Raw genomic sequence first — 21,029 nt, 5'->3', positions numbered from 1 at the left:
CTGCAAATTGCTTACATGCTGGCTAGTTGTGGAAGGCCCAACACAATTTGCTGTCAGGCTTCCTCTAGCAGTGTTGCTGGTTTTCAGTATGCCATCTTTTCAATATATGTCTCTGCAGGAGATTGGGAGTTCTGTAACAGAGATGCTTCATCTATAAAGATATATTAAGAAATTAATAAAAGACTGTAACTTAAACTAATTAAGGGTGAAGATTTACTTTGAAGTATTTGAACACCCAGGGCAAGTCTTCTATTCAGTGCCAGCCATCAGAGGCAGAATGTGAAGCTCCTGGGCCCCAATCTGTAATGGGGCCCCTAGCTACTTGTACCATTTAGAATAGTGGTATATTTGATGTGAAAGAGGGACCTTTATAGTCTCCTAAGGGTCCAGGGCCAGTAGTGACTGCTATCACTGCACCCCTTGTAGTGACACCCTTGCCAGCAATTGTACAGCTAGCTCACACTGTTCACACTGTAGTAGTGCATGTTTAGAACTTATGTCAGAAAAATCTCCTCATGAATACAATGGATGTATGATCTGGACATATTCAACTGTATGCCACTTTGCTTATTACCTTGCCCACTGCTTCCTGTTTTGAGTGGTATATACTGTATACTTTGCAGAATCCCTTTGGTGATATACCTAATGCATATGACTTGTCTTGGATTTGTGTCCACATTTGTAACAAAACATATAACCACTTTTGTCCTAACTGCTTACGTTTCTCTGCGCTGGTAAAACAATATATGTGCTAATTTATTCATTAGCAATAACACTTGGTCCTTGTGACAATATGATTCATATATGGCTGGAAAATCATGTTTGCATTATTGCTAACCTCTAATAATATAATAATAATACATTTTATTTATATAGCGCCAACATATTCCGCAGCGCTGTACAATTTATAGGGTTCAGATACAGACATACATAACAAAGAACGTCATTTCACACAATGGGACTGAGGGCCCTGCTCAAAAGAGCTTACAATCTATGAGGTAGAGAGGGTGACACAAGAGGTAGCAGGGGCGGCATTGCTTATACAGTGTTCAGACAATTTTGTGCATTAGGAATTGTGATAGGCTTGTCTGAAAAGATGCGTCTTTAGTTTGCGTTTGAAACTGTAGAAGTTGGGAGTTAATCTGATTGTCCGGGGTAGAGCATTCCAGAGAAGTGGTGCAGCTCGGGAGAAGTCTTGTATACGAGCATGGGAGGTTCTGATAATAGAGGATGTAAGTGTTAGGTCATTGAGTGAGCGGAGAGCACGGGTTGGGCGGTAGACAGAGATGAGGGAAGAAATGTAGGGAGGTGCGGCATTATGGAGAGCCTTGTGGATGAGAGTAATAACTTTATATTTTATTCTATAATGAATAGGCAGCCAATGTAGCGACTGGCACAGACCGGAGGCATCGCTGTAGCGTCTAGCCTGATAGATGAGCCTGGCCGCTGCATTCAGAATAGATTGTAGAGGAGAGAGTTTAGTGAGGGGAAGACCGATTAGTAAGGAATTACAGTAGTCAAGGCGAGAATGAATCAGAGAGACAATAAGTGTCTTTAGTGTATCTCTGGTAAGGAAAGGGCGTATTCTGGAGATGTTTTTGAGGTGGAGGTGACATGAACGTGCGAGTGATTCAATATGAGGGGTGAAGGAAAGGTCTGCGTCAAATATGACCCCAAGGCAGCGGGCATGCTGCCTAGGAGTTATAGTAAGGCCTGAGACTGCAATGGATATATCAGGGACAGATCTGTTAGATGGTGGAAACAGTAGTAGTTCAGTCTTAGAGAGATTTAGTTTCAGATAGAGCGAGGACATGATATTAGAGACAGCAGAGAGACAGTCACTGGTGTTCTGAATGAGTGCAGGGGTGATGTCACGGGAAGATGTGTATAATTGGGTGTCATCAGCATAAAGATGGTACCTGAAGCCAAATCTGGCGATGGTTTGTCCAATGGGGGCTGTGTAGAGAGAAAAGAGCAGGGGGCCGAGGACCGAGCCCTGAGGAACCCCAACAGCAAGGGAAAGAGGGGAGGAAACAGAGCCCGCAAATGATACACTGAAAGTGCGGCCTGAGAGATAAGAGGAGAACCAGGAGAGCGCAGTGTCATTGAGGCCAACTGAGCGGAGCATAGTGAGGAGAAGTTGATGGTCAACAGTGTCAAAAGCTGCAGAGAGGTCCAGAAGAATAAGAAGAGAGAAGTCACCATTGGATTTAGCCTTTAGTAGATCATTAGAGACTTTTGTGAGAGCTGTTTCAGTAGAGTGCAGAGCACGGAAACCAGATTGTAAGGGGTCAAGCAGAGAGTTAGCAGAGAGATAACGGATTAACCGAGAATAAACCAGGCGTTCCAAAAGTTTAGAGATGAAGGGGAGGTTAGAGACGGGTCGATAGTTAGCAGCACAGGATGGGTCCAGGGAGGGTTTTTTCAGTAGCGGGATTATAACAGCATGCTTGAAGGAGGATGGGAAGATTCCAGAAGAGAGAGAGAGGTTAAATATTTTAGTAAGGTAAGTAGTGACAGCAGGGGACAGAGATTGGAGAAGGTGTGAGGGGAAGGGGTCACTACTGCAGGTTGTGGGGCGAGATGAAGAAAGTAGCTGGGAAACTTCCTCTTCTGTGACAGGTTCAAAAGATGAGAATGGACAGTCATAAGTGCGGCTGGTGAGGGGATCAGTACTATCGTAGGTGTGGGAGTCAATGCCACCTGGGGCTTGGGCAGTAATTTCCTGATGGATCTTATCAATTTTATCATGGAAATACATGGCCAGGTCATCAGCACTAAGGTCTGTGAATGGCGTCTGCACCTTGGGTGTGAGTAAGGAGTGAAAGGTTTCAAAAAGCCTTTTAGGGTTGCTTGAGAGAGAAGAGATGAGGGCGGTGAAATAGTCTTGTTTGGCAAGGTAAAGGGCAGAGCTATATGTTTTAAGCATAAACTTGAAGTGGAGGAAATCTGTGTTATACTGAACATAAATCACTGCATGGAATAACCTATTAAAATCATTGGTAATTGCTAACATTATTTATACCTGATATAATTATGTGTACATTGCTATTATGCATCATTTGTATAGTAAGAAAATTATACGGTATGCTATGACCTCTCACAGCTTCAGAGAAGACATCTCCAAGTATATTAACTAGGGGTTGTGTTGGATGTTTTTTTTTTTGTTTTTGTTTTTGGCTCCCTACCTTCCAAACCCTATAACTTTGTTATTTTTCTGTTCATAGAGTCATATCAGGGCTTAATGTTTGCAGGACAGATTGTACTTTGTAAAGGTATCATTCATTATTCTATACAATTTACTGGGAAGCTGGAAAAACAATCAGAATATGATGGAATTGGAGAAAGACTGCGTTTCTATGGGCTTTGTTTTTTTTACGGCATTCACTGTGCATCCTAAATTACATGGCACATGTATTCTATGGGTTGGTATGACTCTATGGATACAAAATTTTAATGAATATATATATATATATATATATATATATATATATATATATATATATATATAAATTTATTTGTTTATTTATTTTCCTGCTATGGGAAAAATATTTTTTATCTTTGTAAACCAGGTGTTTACAGACACAGGGATGTGTAATTTGTTTATGGTTGTTTTTGTTCATCTTTAATTCCAATCTAGGGAAAAGGGTATGACTTGAATTTTAGGTTTTTATTGTTGCTTTTTGTTATTAAAACTTTTTTTTAACTATTTACTTTTATTAGACCTCTGCCACAGGTTTCATAGACTGCAATACAACTGCCCACCTTTGCTATACCCCCTATTTGGAAGATTGACAGATTTTAAAAAGACATTGCGCAAAGAATTGCGACTTTGTATGCCTTGTAAACCAGAAAATTGGCATACAAGACAATAATAAATTTAGTCCAATGTCTTTCTATCTGTACTCTGAGACAGTAGTTTTAGATACCATTTTTTTATGTTATGTGGAGAAAGGTATTGAGAAATGCCTCTTAAATACTAAATACAGGTGTTTCATTCAGTCTTATTGCTACAGGTGAATAACATGGAGCACCTAGTTATGTAGACTTCCAACATTTGTGAAATAATGGCTATTTCTCAAGCACTCATTGAATCCCAATGTGATACTGTAATGAAATGCCTTGATTTCAGTGAGTCAGCTCACAAAATTTCTTACTTCACAGATATTTTACCTTGAACTGCTACTGTAGTTATACTATTGACAAATGGAAATGTTTAAGAAACACAGCAACTCAGCCATAAAGTGGCAGACCATAGAAAGAGAAAGGTCACTTAGCGCTGGGGGCATAGTGCATAAAAGTCACCAAGACTCCACTGACTCAATGACCACAGATTGCTAAACCTCCTCTGGCATCAGCCCAATTGACAAGTAGCTGCATAAAAGCTTAAGGGTAAGTTCACACAGAGTTTTTTGGTCCACAATCTGAGGTGGAGGCCGCCTCAGGTTCAGAGGAAGGAGGTGTCTTCAGGCCAAATTGCGAGGCAAAACAGCCTGAAGAATGAGCATCTTGCTTCTTTTTTCCGTCTTTTTGGTCAGGATTTTGAGGCAGATACGGCCTCAAAATCCTGGCCAAAAAACTCTGTGTGAACTTACATCAGAATTCAAAAGTAAGCTCACAAATTCAGGTTCCTGACCATATTGTGCCAACTGTAAAGTAAAGTGAAGATAATTCCAAATTTGTGGGAACAGTTAGGGAAAGGCACTTTCAGTTCCACCATGACTGTGTCCCAGTGCACATAGCCAGGTGGTCTTGGGTCAGTTTGATGTGGGAAAACTTGACTGGCCCACACAAAGCTCTGACCTCAATAATAATAATAATACATTTTATTTATATAGCGCCAACATATTCCGCAGCGCTGTACAATTAGTAGGTTTCAAATACAGACAGAAAGATACATTACAAGAAAAGTCATTTCACACAATGGGACTGAGGGTCCTGCTCGCAAGAGCTTATAATCTATGAGGTAGAGGGGGTGACACAAGAGGTAGCAGGGGCGGCATTGCTTATACAGTGGTCAGACAATTTTGTAATAGAGGTTTCTGTCATTACACAAACATAAAACTTTGAGCAGTCACCAGTCGTGTCCTTTAACATGTGGATGGTGCTTGGACATATAGAGTTAGCCTGAAATGGCATCATATCATGGGGTAATGTGGGAGCTGGAACAGAGGAGGGTTAAATTTTGGGGATTCTAATGACGGAAAGGAAGGGTTTACATTAAAAATTGTGATAGGCCAGTCTGAAAAGATGTGTCTTTAATTTGCGCTTGAAGCTGTAGAAATTGGGAGTTAATCTGATTGTCCGGGGTAGAGCATTCCAGAGAAGTGGTGCAGCTCGGGAGAAGTCTTGTATACGAGCGTGGGAAGTTCTGACAATAGAGGATGTAAGTGTTAGGTCACTGAGTGAATAGAGAACACAAGTTGGGTGGTAGACAGAGATGAGGGAGGAAATGTAGGGAGGTGCGGCATTATGGAGAGCCTTGTGGATGAGAGTGATAACTTTATATTTTATTCTATAATGAATAGGCAGCCAATGTAGCGACTGGCACAGACCAGAGGCATCGCTGTAGCGTCTAGCCTAATAGATGAGCCTGGCCGCTGCATTCAGAATAGATTGTAGAGGGGAGAGTTTAGTAAGGGGAAGACCGATAAGTAAGGAGTTACAGTAGTCAAGGCGAGAATGAATCAGAGAGACAATTGTCTTTAGTGTATCTCTGGTAAGGAAAGGGCGTATTCTGGAGATGTTTTTGAGGTGGAGGTGACATGAACGTGCGAGTGATTCAATATGAGGGGTGAAGGAAAGGTCTGCATCAAATATGTCCCCAAGCCAGCGGGTATACTGCCTAGGACTTATAGTAAGGCCTGAGACTGCAATGAATATATCAGGGACAGATCTATTAGATGGTGGAAACCGTAGTATTCAGTCTTAGAGAGATTTAGTTTCAGATAGAGCGAAGACATGATATTTGAGACAGCAGAAAGACAGTTGCTGGTGTTCTGTTTTAGTGCAGGGGTGATGTCACGGGAAGATGTGTATAATTGGGTGTCATCAGCATAAAGATGGTACCAGAAGCCAAATCTGGTCATGGTTTGTCCAATAGGGGCTGTGTAGAGAGAGAAGAGCAGGGGGCCTAGGACCAAGCCCTTAGAAACGCCAACAGCAAGGGAAAGAGGGGAAGAAACAGAGCCCGCAAATACATTGAAAGTGTGGTCTGAGAGATAAGAGGAGAACCAGGAGAGCGCAGTGTACTTTAGTTGACTGAGCGGAGCATAGTGAGGAGGAGTTGATGGTCAACAGTGTCAAAAGCTGCAGAGAGGTCCAGAAGAATAAGAAGAGAGAAGTCACCATTGGATTTAGCCATTAGGAGATCATTGGAGACTTTTGTGAGAGCTGTTTCAGTAGAGTGCAGAGCGTGGAAACCAGATTGTAAAGGGTCAAGCAGAGAGTTAGTAGAGAGATAGCGGATTAAACGAGAATAGACCAGGCGTTCCAAGATTTTAGAGATGAAGGGAAGGTTAGAGAGGTCGATAGTTAGCAGCACAGGACGGGTCCAGGGAGGATTTTTTCAATAGCGGGGTTATAACAGCGTGCTTGAAAGAGGATGGGAAAATTCCAGAAGAGAGAGTGAGGTTAAATATTTTAGTAAGGTAAGTAGTGACAGCAGGCGACAGAGATTGGAGAAGGTGTGAGGGGAAGGGGTCACTACTAGAGATGAGCGAACAGTGTTCTATCGAACACATGTTCGATCGGATATCAGGGTGTTCGCCATGTTCGAATCGAATCGAACACCACGTGGTAAAGTGCGCCAAAATTCGATTCCCCTCCCACCTTCCCTGGCGCCTTTTTTGCACCAATAACAGCGCAGGGGAGGTGGGACAGGAACTACGACACCGGGGGCATTGAAAAAAATTGGAAAAAGTCATTGGCTGCCGAAATCAGGTGACCTCCATTTTAGACGAATAGTGGATTTCAAATCCGGGTCATATGAGAATGTGAACTTTGTGACTATGAGACAGGGATAGCTGTACAGGCAGGGATAGCTAGGGATAACCTTTATTTAGGGGGGAATGTTATTAAAAATAACTTTTTGGGGCTCTATCGGGTGTGTAATTGTGATTTTTGTGAGATAAACTTTTTCCCATAGGGATGCATTGGCCAGCGCTGATTGGCCGAATTCCGTACTCTGGCCAATCAGTGCTGGCCAATGCATTCTATTAGCTTGATGAAGCAGAGTGTGCACAAGGGTTCAAGCGCAACCTCGGCTCTGATGTAGCAGAGCCGAGGCTGCACAAGGGTTCAAGCGCACCCTCGGCTCTGATGTAGGAGAGCCGAGGGTGCACTTGAACCCTTGTGCACCCTCAGCTCTGCTACATCAGAGCCGAGGGTGCGCTTGAACCCTTGTGCACACTCTGCTTCATCAAGCTAATAGAATGCATTGGCCAGCGCTGATTGGCCAATGTATTCTATTAGCCTGATGAAGTAGAGCTGAATGTGTGTGCTAAGCACACACATTCAGCTCTACTTCATCGGGCTAATAGAATGCATTGGCCAGCGCTGATTGGCCAGAGTACGGAACTCGACCAATCAGCGCTGGCTCTGCTGGAGGAGGCGGAGTCTAAGATCGCTCCACAGCAGTCTCCATTCAGGTCCGACCTTAGACTCCGCCTCCTCCGGCAGAGCCAGCGCTGATTGGCCGAAGGCTGGCCAATGCATTCCTATGCGAATGCAGACTTAGCAGTGCTGAGTCAGTTTTGCTCAACTACACATCTGATGCACACTCGGCACTGCTACATCAGATGTAGCAATCTGATGTAGCAGAGCCAAGGGTGCACTAGAACCCCTGTGCAAACTCAGTTCACGCTAATAGAATGCATTGGCCAGCGCTGATTGGCCAATGCATTCTATTAGCCCGATGAAGTAGAGCTGAATGTGTGTGCTAAGCACACACATTCAGCACTGCTTCATCACGCCAATACAATGCATTAGCCAGTGCTGATTGGCCAGAGTACGGAATTCGGCCAATCAGCGCTGGCTCTGCTGGAGGAGGCGGAGTCTAATGTCGGACCTGAATGGAGACTGGTGTGGAGCGATCTTAGACTCCGCCTCCTCCAGCAGAGCCAGCGCTGATTGGTCGAGTTCCGTACTCTGGCCAATCAGCGCTGGCCAATGCATTCTATTAGGCCGATGAAGTAGAGCTGAATGTGTGTGCTTAGCACACACATTCAGCTCTACTTCATCAGGCTAATAGAATACATTGGCCAATCAGCGCTGGCCAATGCATTCTATTAGCTTGATGAAGCAGAGTGTGCACAAGGGTTCAAGCGCACCCTCGGCTCTGATGTAGCAGAGCTGAGGGTGCACAAGGGTTCAAGTGCACCCTCGGCTCTCCTACATCAGAGCCGAGGGTGCGCTTGAACCCTTGTGCAGCCTCAGCTCTGCTACATCAGAGCCGAGGGTGCGCTTGAACCCTTGTGCACACTCTGTTTCATCAAGCTAATAGAATGCATTGGCCAGCGCTGATTGGCCAGAGTACGGAATTCGGCCAATCAGCGCTGGCTCTGCTGGAGGAGGCGGAGTCTAAGATCGCTCCACACCAGTCTCCATTCAGGTCCGACCTTAGACTCCGCCTCCTCCAGCAGAGCCAGCGCTGATTGGCCGAATTCCGTACTCTGGCCAATCAGCACTGGCTAATGCATTGTATTGGCGTGATGAAGCAGTGCTGAATGTGTGTGCTTAGCACACACATTCAGCTCTACTTCATCAGGCTAATAGAATGCATTGGCCAATCAGCGCTGGCCAATGCATTCTATTAGCGTGAACTGAGTTTGCACAGGGGTTCTAGTGCACCCTCGGCTCTGCTACATCAGATTGCTACATCTGATGTAGCAGTGCCGAGTGTGCATCAGATGTGTAGTTGAGCAAAACTGACTCAGCACTGCTAAGTCTGCATTCGCATAGGAATGCATTGGCCAGCCTTCGGCCAATCAGCGCTGGCTCTGCCGGAGGAGGCGGAGTCTAAGGTCGGACCTGAATGGAGACTGGTGTGGAGCGATCTTAGACTCCGCCTCCTCCAGCAGAGCCAGCGCTGATTGGCCGAATTCCGTACTCTGGCCAATCAGCACTGGCTAATGCATTGTATTGGTGTGATGAAGCAGTGCTGAATGTGTGTGCTTAGCACACACATTCAGCTCTACTTCATCGGGCTAATAGAATGCATTGGCCAGCGCTGATTGGCCAGAGTACGGAATTCGGCCAATCAGCGCTGGCTCTGCTGGAGGAGGCGGAGTCTAAGATCGCTCCACACCAGTCTCCATTCAGGTCCGACCTTAGACTCCGCCTCTTCCAGCAGAGCCAGCGCTGATTGGCCGAATTCCGTACTCTGGCCAATCAGCACTGGCTAATGCATTGTATTGGCGTGATGAAGCAGTGCTGAATGTGTGTGCTTAGCACACACATTCAGCTCTACTTCATCGGGCTAATAGAATGCATTGGCCAGCGCTGATTGGCCGAATTCCGTACTCTGGCCAATCAGCACTGGCTAATGCATTGTATTGGCGTGATGAAGCAGTGCTGAATGAGTGTGCTTAGCACACACATTCAGCTCTACTTCATCGGGCTAATAGAATGCATTGGCCAATCAGCGCTGGCCAATGCATTCTATTAGCGTGAACTGAGTTTGCACAGGGGTTCTAGTGCACCCTCGGCTCTGCTACATCAGATTGCTACATCTGATGTAGCAGTGCCGAGTGTGCATCAGATGTGTAGTTGAGCAAAACTGACTCAGCACTGCTAAGTCTGCATTCGCATAGGAATGCATTGGCCAGCCTTCGGCCAATCAGCGCTGGCTCTGCCGGAGGAGGCGGAGTCTAAGGTCGGACCTGAATGGAGACTGGTGTGGAGCTATCTTAGACTCCGCCTCCTCCAGCAGAGCCAGAGCTGATTGGTCGAGTTCCGTACTCTGGCCAATCAGCACTGGCCAATGCATTTCTATGGGGAAAAGTTAGCTTGCGAAAATCGCAAACTGACAGGGATTTCCATGAAATAAAGTGACTTTTATGCCCCCAGACATGCTTCCCCTGCTGTCCCAGTGTCATTCCAGGGTGTTGGTATCATTTCCTGGGGTGTCATAGTGGACTTGGTGACCCTCCAGACACGAATTTGGGTTTCCCCCTTAACGAGTTTATGTTCCCCATAGACTATAATGGGGTTTGAAACCCATTCGAACACTCGAACAGTGAGCGGCTGTTCGAATCGAATTTCGAACCTCGAACATTTTAGTGTTCGCTCATCTCTAGTCACTACTTCAGGTTGTAGAGCGAGATGAAGAAAGTAGCTGAGAGACTTCCTCTTCTGTAACAGGTTCAAAAGATGAGAATGGACAGTCTGAAGTGTGGTTGGTGAGGGGATTATTGCTATGGTAGGTGTGGGAATCAATGCCACCAGGGGATTGGTCAGTTATTTCCTGACAGATCTTATCAATTTTATCATGAAAATAAGCGGCCAGGTCATCAGCACTAAGGTCTGTGAATGGCATCTGTACCTTGGGTGTGAGTAAGGAGTGAAAAGTTTCAAAAAGCCTTTTAGGGTTGCTTGAGAGAGAAGAGATGAGAGCTGTGAAATAGTCTTGTTTGGCGAGGTAAAGGGCAGATCTATATTAAGCATGAATTACAAATAACATCAATAACATCAAACAGCTTTGAAATGAACTAGAATATAGATTGGAGCCACGCCTTCATGTCTAATGTCAGTGTCTGACCTCAAAAATGCTCTTCGGGATAAATGAGAGGAATTCCCAGACACACTGTTTTAGCTGGATAGGGGACCGACACTATGTTAATGTCTTTGGATTTAGAATGTCATACAAGATCCTGTCAGTGTAATTTGTACTGTCCACTCTTACATTACCACTAGATCAGTCTGTGATAAATGTGTGCACATATAGTCTGGATGTTATGACTGATTATATTATGTTTCATTTTTTATAGATGCTCCCTGAAAATGAAAAAGCTGAAGAAAATATTCAGAAAGACAGATTGCAGGCATGCAATGAGATAAGCATATACAGCACAACAAATCCCAGCACAGGTGAGAGAATTTTAAAATGCAGGTTTCTTTATTACATGTGTAATGTTTGGGATCAGTGGCGTAACTAGGAATGGCGGGGCCCCGTGGTGAACTTTTTATTTTTTTGAAATATAGATTGAGAGCCCCATATAGGGATCTCAATGTACAATTTTTTCCCCTATCAGTATGTCTTTGTAGAAAGGGAACAAATCCACGCAAAGACGGGGAGAACATACAAACTCCTTGCAGATGTTGTTCCTGGCGGGATTCGAACCCAGGACTCCAGCACTGCAAGGCTGCAGTGCTAACCACTGAGCCACCTTGTTGCCCCTCCCCTGTGGCGAACTTTTGACATTTTCCTCCCCCCCAATTCCTGACTAACACTGAAGACCTCGACTGACCAACCCCCCGCCACATTCCTGCACACAGTATTATGCACCATAGTGGCCCCAGTACACAGTAGTATGTGCCATAGTGGCCCCTGCACACAGTATTATGCGCCATAGTGGCCCCTGCACACAGTATTATGTCCCATAATGAACTCCCATGAACAATTATTATACTCTGGGGTCTGAAAAGACCCCAGAGTACAATAATCGGAGACCCGGGGAATACATACATAAAAAAAAACCTTGTTACTTACCTATCCACGGCTTCGCTGCAGTCTTCGGTGGTTTTGGTCATCTTTACTGAAGTCACATGACGCGGGACGCAGGCCCCAGTCATGTGACATCAGGAACGTCACACAACTAGGTCCAAAGCCTGCCCAGAGTGTGGAAAGGTAAGCAACACGCTTATTATGTTCCCTTACCTCTCCCGGGCCTCAGATCATTATACTTGGGGGTCTGAAAAGACCCCAGAGTATAATAATAGTGTTTGATAGGGTCCGCAGCATTACTTACCAATCTCGGCCCCTGCCAGGATCGGTAAATAAATAGGGCCCATTACCGGTTGGAGTAACTCCAGCTGGTAACGGCCTATTAAGAAAAGAAAAAAAACACAGGGGTAGCGGCTGTCGCCGGGCCCCTAATGTCCCGGGCCCTGTGGCAGCTGCTACCCCTGCTAAACCGGTAGTTACACCACTGTTTGGGATTGTTTCCATGTATATCAGTTCAATGCTTCATGTGAAAAAAGTATTTATCTTTGTACAGCAGGTATTACTATGTTCATATGTACATAGTTCAGCTTTTATAAAAACTCACCACTGGGTGGCTGCAAAGTCCACATACATTTTATGGCATGCTATTTCCTATTTAAATCCCCAATATAATTATTATGTTGTAAATTTTTAGCAGGTTGAAATACAAGGGGAGAAATCTACGGAATATTCCACTGCAATATCTCCATTCAAATTCCATGGTGTAAAATTTATGCTATTTCTGAATGCAGCCTAAAGGATGATGTTTTAGCAAACAAGGTGTACGTAAAGAGGACCTTTCATCAGATCGGGCACATGCAGTTTTATATACTGCTGGAAAGCTGAATTCAGCGCACTATCGGCTTACCCAATCTGTGCCCGGTGTAAAGCGCTATTGGTCCCGGTACCGTAGCGCTTTATAGTTAGAAGGGCGTTTCTCACACTTAGCCAGGAACGTCCTTCTGCCCAGCAGCGCCTATCGCGCTGCACAGTGTGAGCGGGGAGGAACGTCCCCTCCCTCTGCTCACACAGCTCGTCCATAGACGAGTATTATCAGGAAGGGAGGGGGCGTTCCTCCCCGGTCTCAGAGCACAGCGCTATTGGCGCTGCTGGGCAGAAGGGCGTCCCTGGCTAAGTGTCAGAAACGCCCTTCTGACTGTAAAGCCCTACGGTACCAGGACCGATAGCGCTTTACACCGGGCACACATCGGGAAAGCCGACAGTGCGCTGAATTCAGCGCACTGTCAGCTTTCCAGCAGTATATAGAACTGCATGTGCCCGATCTGATGAAAGGTCCTCTTTAAAGTAAAAAAATTAAACCTCTTAATGGGGTTATTACAGTTTATACAATTAAAAGTTATACACTTTTCCAATATGCTATACCTGTGTAGGCAAACCAATGGTATGAGTGCACAAATGCAAATACAGCTGAAAACTGTCAGTGTGGGCCTCAGGTCCATGGGACTGTGTCTTACACTGACTGCAAAGTGTAACCTCTGCCCCAACGCAGATGTGATGATATCATTCATCAGAGCCTTCAGTCAGGAGGAAGACATCCGGCTGCTCTTAGTGGGACTTCAGGTAAGTATCATATAATACCGTGTGAGAGCCCACTGTGGAGCATATAATACTGTCTGACGGTCACTGTTGAGCACATTGTACTGTCTGAATGCCATTGTGAAGTGCATTATACTGTCTGGAGGCCACTGTGGAGCATATTATACTGTCTGGAGGCCACTGTGGAGCATATTATACTGTCTGGAGGCCACTGTGGAGCACATTGTACTGTCTGGGGGCCACTGTAGAATGCTTTGTACTTTGTGGCCCCTTATTATTTATATCATACAGTATCTGTTTTATAGCCGATGTGATATTAGTACAGGCTGTAATAACATTGCACGGTCACTATAAAACAGATCCTGCGACATGTAAATAGTTAATTGTTCAAAAGTAACAAATGCAGAAACTATTACCTTTCAGGACAAATTTGTTTGTATTATTGAAAGCTCTGAAAAGCCCCATTCACATGACTGTAATTTGTGGGTCCGTAACTACCTGCAATTGTGAATGTGCACAGTATTAAGGTTAAATTGCCGTGTTAGCTCTTTGCAATAATTTAGTGGGATTCGGGTCGCAGTTTGGGCACTCAGTCTCTAAAAGGTTCGCCATCACTGTACTATACTATCAGTTCATCATGGTTATCTCAATCTCTGCTTGCTGTCATCCATTTACTTCAGGTGGATAAAAGCCAGTCCAAAGGTCATGTGATACAGACAGGTGAACATATAAAAAAATTGGGTTAATCTTGCATAGTATTGAAAAAAATAGTGGAACCTATTTTATAGCAATCTATATTACATAAGTAAAATCCCATACACATAAAGGTTATAAAATGTGATTTATTAAAGTACAAAAAAAAACTTCGAACATATAACATGAGTAGACAGGGGAATACTAGTATCCACATAAAATTCTGTCAAATTGTGTCTGTAGTTACCTGTCTAAATAATGAATAAGGGTACAGAGGTTTAGAATGTAAACTGTAAATTGTGCAAATATGTCAAAGTGCAAAACATGTCAAATGATAAAATACAGTGACCTGTGACTTAAACTGACATCCTTCGGAAGAACAGTATGAAAATGACAAAGCGATAAAACTTGACAGTGCATTAACCCTTCCTGACATCCGCCATAATAATACGGATGCCGGGTGATTAACTATGGCGGCCGCCTGGGAGCCAGACAGTGGCCATAGCCGCCTGGTGTATGCTGTTTCATACAGCAGACACCATGCGCTAAGTCGGTGCCCTCAAAACATAGTTAATACTATAAAAAGATTGCATTATCTACTAATAACATACAAATTACAGTACATATGTAATAATGAAAACTACATAATCAACTACCTAATAAATAAAAGTATAAATATGAATATATAAAATCATTATCCAACACAATATATTGTGTAATATATTGCATATTCCATAATAGTACATTATAAATAATACAGCAGACAATGTAACAAAAATACAAGTGCTAAAAGTGCCGGTGTGCAGTGCAATGTGACAAAAATAAAAAAGTTGAGAAGACATATATAAATACAAAAAATAAATTTAGAATAAGATGCCTAAAAGTGCAAAATGACAAACAAAGACCGGACTCAATGGCTGCCCAGTGGCACTGCTCCCAACTGTCCCATTTTTACTTCTCCTTGAAGCGTTCACAAGATGTTCATAGGCCACTTCTGCCCTTGGAGCGCCTCTGTCTCTCTGCTTCTCGGCCGGAACACACGGTCTCTCTGCTTCTCGGCCGGAACACACGGTCTCTCTGCTATACAACTCCCTGTTGGAGAGTCCGGAGGATGGCTTACTACCCTTTGTCAGGGGGTGGGAAAGGGAGCTGGGGGTGGCATTCTCGCCGGGTGTGTGGTCGTCAGCCATCGAGATGTGTCATAAATTCTCTATCTCCTGTAAGGCTCAGGAGACCAACTATAAGATCCTCTCTAGGTGGTACAGGGTTCCGACTCTGCTCCACACCATCTTTCCGACCACCTCAGATAGGTGTTGGAGATGTCTCAACGACCGTGGCACGATGGCTCACATTTGGTGGGGGTGTCCCCTTCTTCGCCCTTATTGGGATGGCGTGCGAGGGGTTATTCGTCAAGTGACGGGTGTTGTCTTGGACGATGATCCTGCCCCTCTTCTTCTTTCCCTTTTCCCTCGAAAATTTCGAAAATCCATTCGCAAGTTATTGGGGTTTATGTTGGTAGCTGCTCGTTCAGTCATCCCGAGGCTGTGGAAGTCCCAGTCCCCCCCCCCACACTCCTTTCCTGGCTAAAGGAGTTCCTCCATATCCGTACCATGGAGGATATGCTGGCGATGCTTCGCCCTGATGACCGTCTTCACCGTCAGACTTGGCTGCTGTGGAACATGTTCTATTACTCCTCAGATTTTCCTTCCCTTTTTCCCTCCTCACCCTTGTGAGCCTACCTACTTTATACATTTTTTTTCCTGTTATCTGCTTTTCTGGTTCTCGTATAGTTTTACCTAGTGCTCTAATATTGAAGATCACTGCTTTTTCTGTTTTGCTATTACAATTTGTTATGGCTTTTGTTACCCTCACTTCTTCAGTTACCTGATTAACTGTATTGCATTGTTCATTGTAACTCTGCTGCGTCAGAGTCCGCCTTCCCCTCTCCCTGTTCCTTTTCCCTGTTCCCCTATATACTTTTTCCCTTTTTCCTTCCCATTGTTTCCCCGACTTTTCCCTCCCTTTCCTCCCTCCCCTTCCCTTTTGTTTGACCCTTGGAAAAATCTTTAATAAAAATTTAATGTTGAAAAATGACAAACAAATGCCACACGAGGAAGAATAGAATACACATAAAAAGGGACAAATAATATGTCACAGTGGTCATGTTGTTATGAACGGGAAACGACTTGTTAAATTCTTTCTCCAATAATTTCAATCCTGGGCCCATCATAAATTGAACTAGTGAACGAGGAACGGAAAATTGTTTGACATCGTGAATACTAAACATGAAAGAAGGGAGACAAAACACATAAAATGACAACAAATAAGTGTATATTAAAAACATACGACCAAACCATATAACAATGTTCTAGCTGAAACTTCAGTAATACAATGCAATCACTGGCAGGTTTTTTCTCTGTCATTTACATACTGTTCTTCCCAGGGATGTCAGTTTGTTTAAGTCACTGGTCACTGTACTTTATTATTTGACGTGCTTTGCACTTTGATATATTTGCACATGTACGTTGTATATTCTAAACCTCTGTACCTTTATTTATTATTGAGATAGTGAACTACAGATAAGATTTGCCAACATTTTATGTGGAATACTAGATTTCCCCTGTCTACTCATGTTCTATGTTTGTTGGTTTTTTTTTTCATACTTTAATAAATCATATTTTATAACCTTTATGTGCGTGGGATTTTACTTATATAATATAGTTTGCTACACATAGGTGAATTGCTCATCATATGACAGATGTTTGATTACTGAATTGTGACTTTAAGAAGTTGTTCACCTCTGTGTCCATCATATCACATAAATAGTACAGGGACTGGATGTAACAGCTGATCTAAGAGAGACTGGCTGTTGGCCCACTACTAATCAGGTATTTATTATCCTAAAGATAGGTCATATGACAAATCTGGACAACCCCTTTAAAGTATTCCCCACATCATTTTTCAGACTATAATTTAGCTGACTTCCCACTACTTCTGGCTGCTCACTTTAAGTGTATGCTGATTTTATTTTTGGTTTGGAGAGTTGCTGAGCTAACTGTATGGTGCCTGGTAAGTATCATGTATGGCGCCTATTAAAGAAGTATTCCCAACTGACACAGAATAAGATATAAAGGTATGATAGATTCAGGTCCTACCTCTGGGATCTATACCTACCATGGAAATGGGGCTTCCACCTGTCTCCCCTGCTATTTTCAGAATTCCCATTGATGAGAGAACTGAACATGTGCATTATACTTTCCATTCTCAGTGGCTGCGAACATGAGTTGTGGTCCCCTGTTTTCAAAATAAGTGCATGTCCCAGAGGTGGGACACTAACCTATCACACATTTATAGCATATTTTGTTGACATACCATAAATATGTCAGGTAGAAATACAGCTTTAGTAATAATATATGCCTAGAGAATATCATACAATGGTCTTGTTTCCTCTCAGCCTGCACTAGCAACTCTCCACACCCAATGTCAGATTCGGTGGGAGATTGTAAAACACATTTTAACTTGGGTCAGGGGATAATCATACACATTAGGGAGAGTGTGTGCCTACATAAGCATATGGAGACTTACAAGTCATTCCTGCTCCACTAGGGATTCTGGGTAAAAAAATATGCAAATCTATTCTCCAGGATGTAATTAGGAGAACAGTGCCTCTGTATGCTGCCCTCTAGAGGGCAGCCTCCTTAACATCATGCATGATTCCTAATTACATCCTGGAGAATAGATTTGCATATTTTTTTTACCCACATTTTAACTTGTCAGCTGAGCAAAGAAGGACAATACCCAAAACATGCTAGATGAGAAAGATAGTCCCATTTCCTGAAATGAAATGCTAAAAAAGATGAGTTTGACATACCACTAGAGACAGTCACCTGAGCAGTTTTATCTTGCACTTGGATTTCAAGGTTTTGTCTACAACCAATGTATCCCTCCTAATTCTCCAGGATTCCTGGTCCTGTCCTGCAGTTTGGTTCGGCAGGAGGTATGTCCTGGCTTAAACTCATCTGCATGCATCCGTCTGCAGATGGCTCTTGCTTTACCTCTCTGCGCCTATGTGCTCCAGCCCCGGGAGCTGTAGGCGTGATTTGATGACATCACTCACATAGCACTTGTAGCTCCCGGAAGCCTTCATGAGCAGAGACTTCTAGAGAGCAGCAGGTGAGCAAGGAGAAGTATCAGGTTTTTTTTTGTTTTTTTTGATCTTAGGGTCCTTTCACACGCTCATTTTGGCACAATACATGTGTAAAGAATACATGTGTAAAAATAAGACTCCCACTGACTTCAATGACATTTTTTTACAAGTGTAAAAAACGCACCAAAAATGCATCGTGTTTTGACATGTTTTTTACACGTGTAAAAAATGTCATTGAAGTCAGTGGGAGTCTTATTTTTACACATGTATTCTTTAAACATGTATTGTGCCAAAATGAGCGCGCGTTTACTCCGTGTGAATGGACCCTTAAGCTTTGGGGGCAGATGAAGAGGAACATTAAACTGGTGGGGCAGATGGAGGAGAGGTATATATTCATATAGATTGTGGCAAATTTAGCTCTGTAGAAGCAGTGGTGCGGACTGGTTGGGTCAGTGGTGACCTAACCAGTCACAGACAGGGACACAAATCTTGCAGCAAAGAGGTTTATTTGAGAAAAACAGAAAAACACATAAACATTTACATCAGGCACAAAAATGAGCAAAATAAAATACAGCCTTAAAGGGGTATTCCCACCTCACATACTCAGCAGTCTTCACTCTTGTAAAATCTTCTTTCTTCCTGGTTTCTTGCATCATTTGGTGGGCGGGGTTTCACAGGCAACCTGCCGTTTAGCTCCACCCCCAAATTCGCATGTAGCTCGGCCCACCCACATTGGACTATGAAGTACAGGCAGCAGCAACTCCATTCTGTGTTACATACAGAGACTACCTGTCTCTGCCATAATGAACACAATTGAATTAGCTAGCCTGATAAGTGGGAGAACAGAAGAAATGAAAGCAGCTCCTCTCCCCTATCTGAGTGCAGGACCTAGGTCACATGGTGCAGACACAGGATTAGCTAGATACACAGGCTCGCTCCCTGCACTTAGCCCCTCCTCCCTCCCCCCTGAGAGCAGCAGATACATCACTTGACTCAGGAGCAGCTAGGTCAGGGATGTGGCCACAAAGAATTGAATAAAGTAAGATAGTGGCCAAACAAAGCAGTTTTGCTGAAGCAATGTATTTAGGAAAAGTCTTACATCCACATTAACCAGCAGTGTAGATAGGATCCTTGTGATGAGATAACCCCTTTAACTTCAGGCAAACTAACTGCAAACAAACTCTTGCTTGTCTGAGTGCTAACTACTCTGCACACCACGGCACCGATCTTCATACCGTATATGGTTTTGCAGGAGCAAACCCAAAGCATTTCATCATTAAACCTGTTTGATAAAAACAGTCTGTAACCAGTGCTATATAAACTTAACATCTACTTTAGAAGACTGTAGAAATGTTCACAAAACTTATCTTGAATAATTAAGACTAACAAATTCAATGAAAAACAGCTTGTTCTTTGTACTAGTGATTTAACTAATGTATTCTAATGCTTTTTGACACTTTATAACTTTATTTCAAAATGCTGTATATCATTACATACCTATGTCTACCTTAAGCTAATATTTTACGCAATGTATTCAAAAACTCCTCACATTATAGTCATTTAAACCATTTTGTGCTATTGTCATGTACCAGTAAGTGGTTCAGAAATTAGTCAGGAACAGCTAGTACAATGAAATGACACTGAGTATCAGACTGTGCTGAATTGTATGGCATACATAGAATTATTTTTATTACATTGAGGGTCTGGGAAGAATTTACTTAAAATACTTTACTGCCACTTCAACAAGGTCATGAATGTATCTACAATATAAATCATATAAATGGCTGACATTTATTACACTTGATCTTAAAACTGGCTAAATTCATAAAACCACATAAACTCAATCCTAATATGACGAAGATGTAATACAATTAACTAAGCTAAAATCCACCAGATTGTACAGTATTACAGTAACTACACTGGAAAAATCCATTAGCATTCCATACATGCATTGAAGATATACTTTGATCCTTTTACCAATGTAACCTCCATTTTTATTTTTCTTTGTGTACAGTACATATTCACCACAAGTTCAATAGTATTTCAATGCATCAACTTTCACAAAGTTCCATATGTATTGTTAATAGTGTCTGCTAGTATGGGGCTAAGGCTATATTCACATAATCGAGGCCATTTAGTGGTTATATACCTAAAAATGTACCTATCAGAGTTTTGCAGTTTCATGGATCCCTCATATACTAGAGTCTATTAACGGATCTCTGAAAATGGACAAAACTAGGAAGCGTCCTGCTTCTTGATGGTCCATTAAAACCTACCTGCATTAAAATAGATGGGTGTTAAAAATGGCTGTCACACTCCCATTTTTAATGTTCATACAGGCTACACAGAGAATTTTGTAGCTGTAGGCTAAGTATCCAAGTAGGTTAAGTATCGACTTTCTGCCTGCCCCTATTATACCTGTATGGAAAACACCAGTGTTTCTGTATGTATAATTGACATGCAGCAATTATCAAAAATGTGAGTGTTTTTGAAATCGCAGATTTTTTGCAGCAGTGTGGATGGGATTAATCAGAATCCCATTCATTTTGCAGGTATGTATTTCCGCTGTGGACAAACTGCCACGTTTTCTCAATGTCAGGCCCCAGCCTTAAACTGATTTTAACTATTGAGTAACAGCTGCATTCCACAATGTCACATACAACTCAATGTATTGCTTTGGACTGCAGGCTAGGGCTACATGGTGATTTTTGCTGTGATTCCTATTGCCCAACCAAATATCACTGGGTTGCCCTGTGACTTATTGACTAGTGTTAGTGAATGGAGTCGAATTGCAACCCTTCTGTTAAAATGGAATAGATCATATGGAAATCGAGAATAATTCAATCTCAGGAGAATTCTCAACTACATCCCCAGTTATCTGACTGTATGCCATGAACAATCTGTCTCGCAGGGGTCACACATCACCAC

At 43.1% G+C, this 21,029-nt stretch overlaps 1 protein-coding gene across 1 annotated transcript in view; it reads left to right on the top strand.

Moving 5' to 3' along the window:
* THEMIS (thymocyte selection associated) overlaps positions 1-21,029 on the top strand; it is an 86,767-nt gene that overhangs the window by 52,316 nt on the left and 13,422 nt on the right. The window contains exons 5-6 of the mRNA XM_075266873.1: positions 10,989-11,088; positions 13,215-13,285. Coding sequence (XP_075122974.1) covers positions 10,989-11,088; positions 13,215-13,285 — 171 coding nt within the window. The remainder of the gene's footprint in view (positions 1-10,988; positions 11,089-13,214; positions 13,286-21,029) is intronic.

The sequence above is a fragment of the Leptodactylus fuscus genome, chromosome 3, assembly GCF_031893055.1.
Source record: "Leptodactylus fuscus isolate aLepFus1 chromosome 3, aLepFus1.hap2, whole genome shotgun sequence".
In the NCBI taxonomy this organism is placed as follows: Eukaryota; Metazoa; Chordata; class Amphibia; order Anura; family Leptodactylidae; genus Leptodactylus; species Leptodactylus fuscus.
Note: the sequence above shows the minus strand (reverse complement) of the source record. Positions and strands in the feature narration are given on the sequence as shown.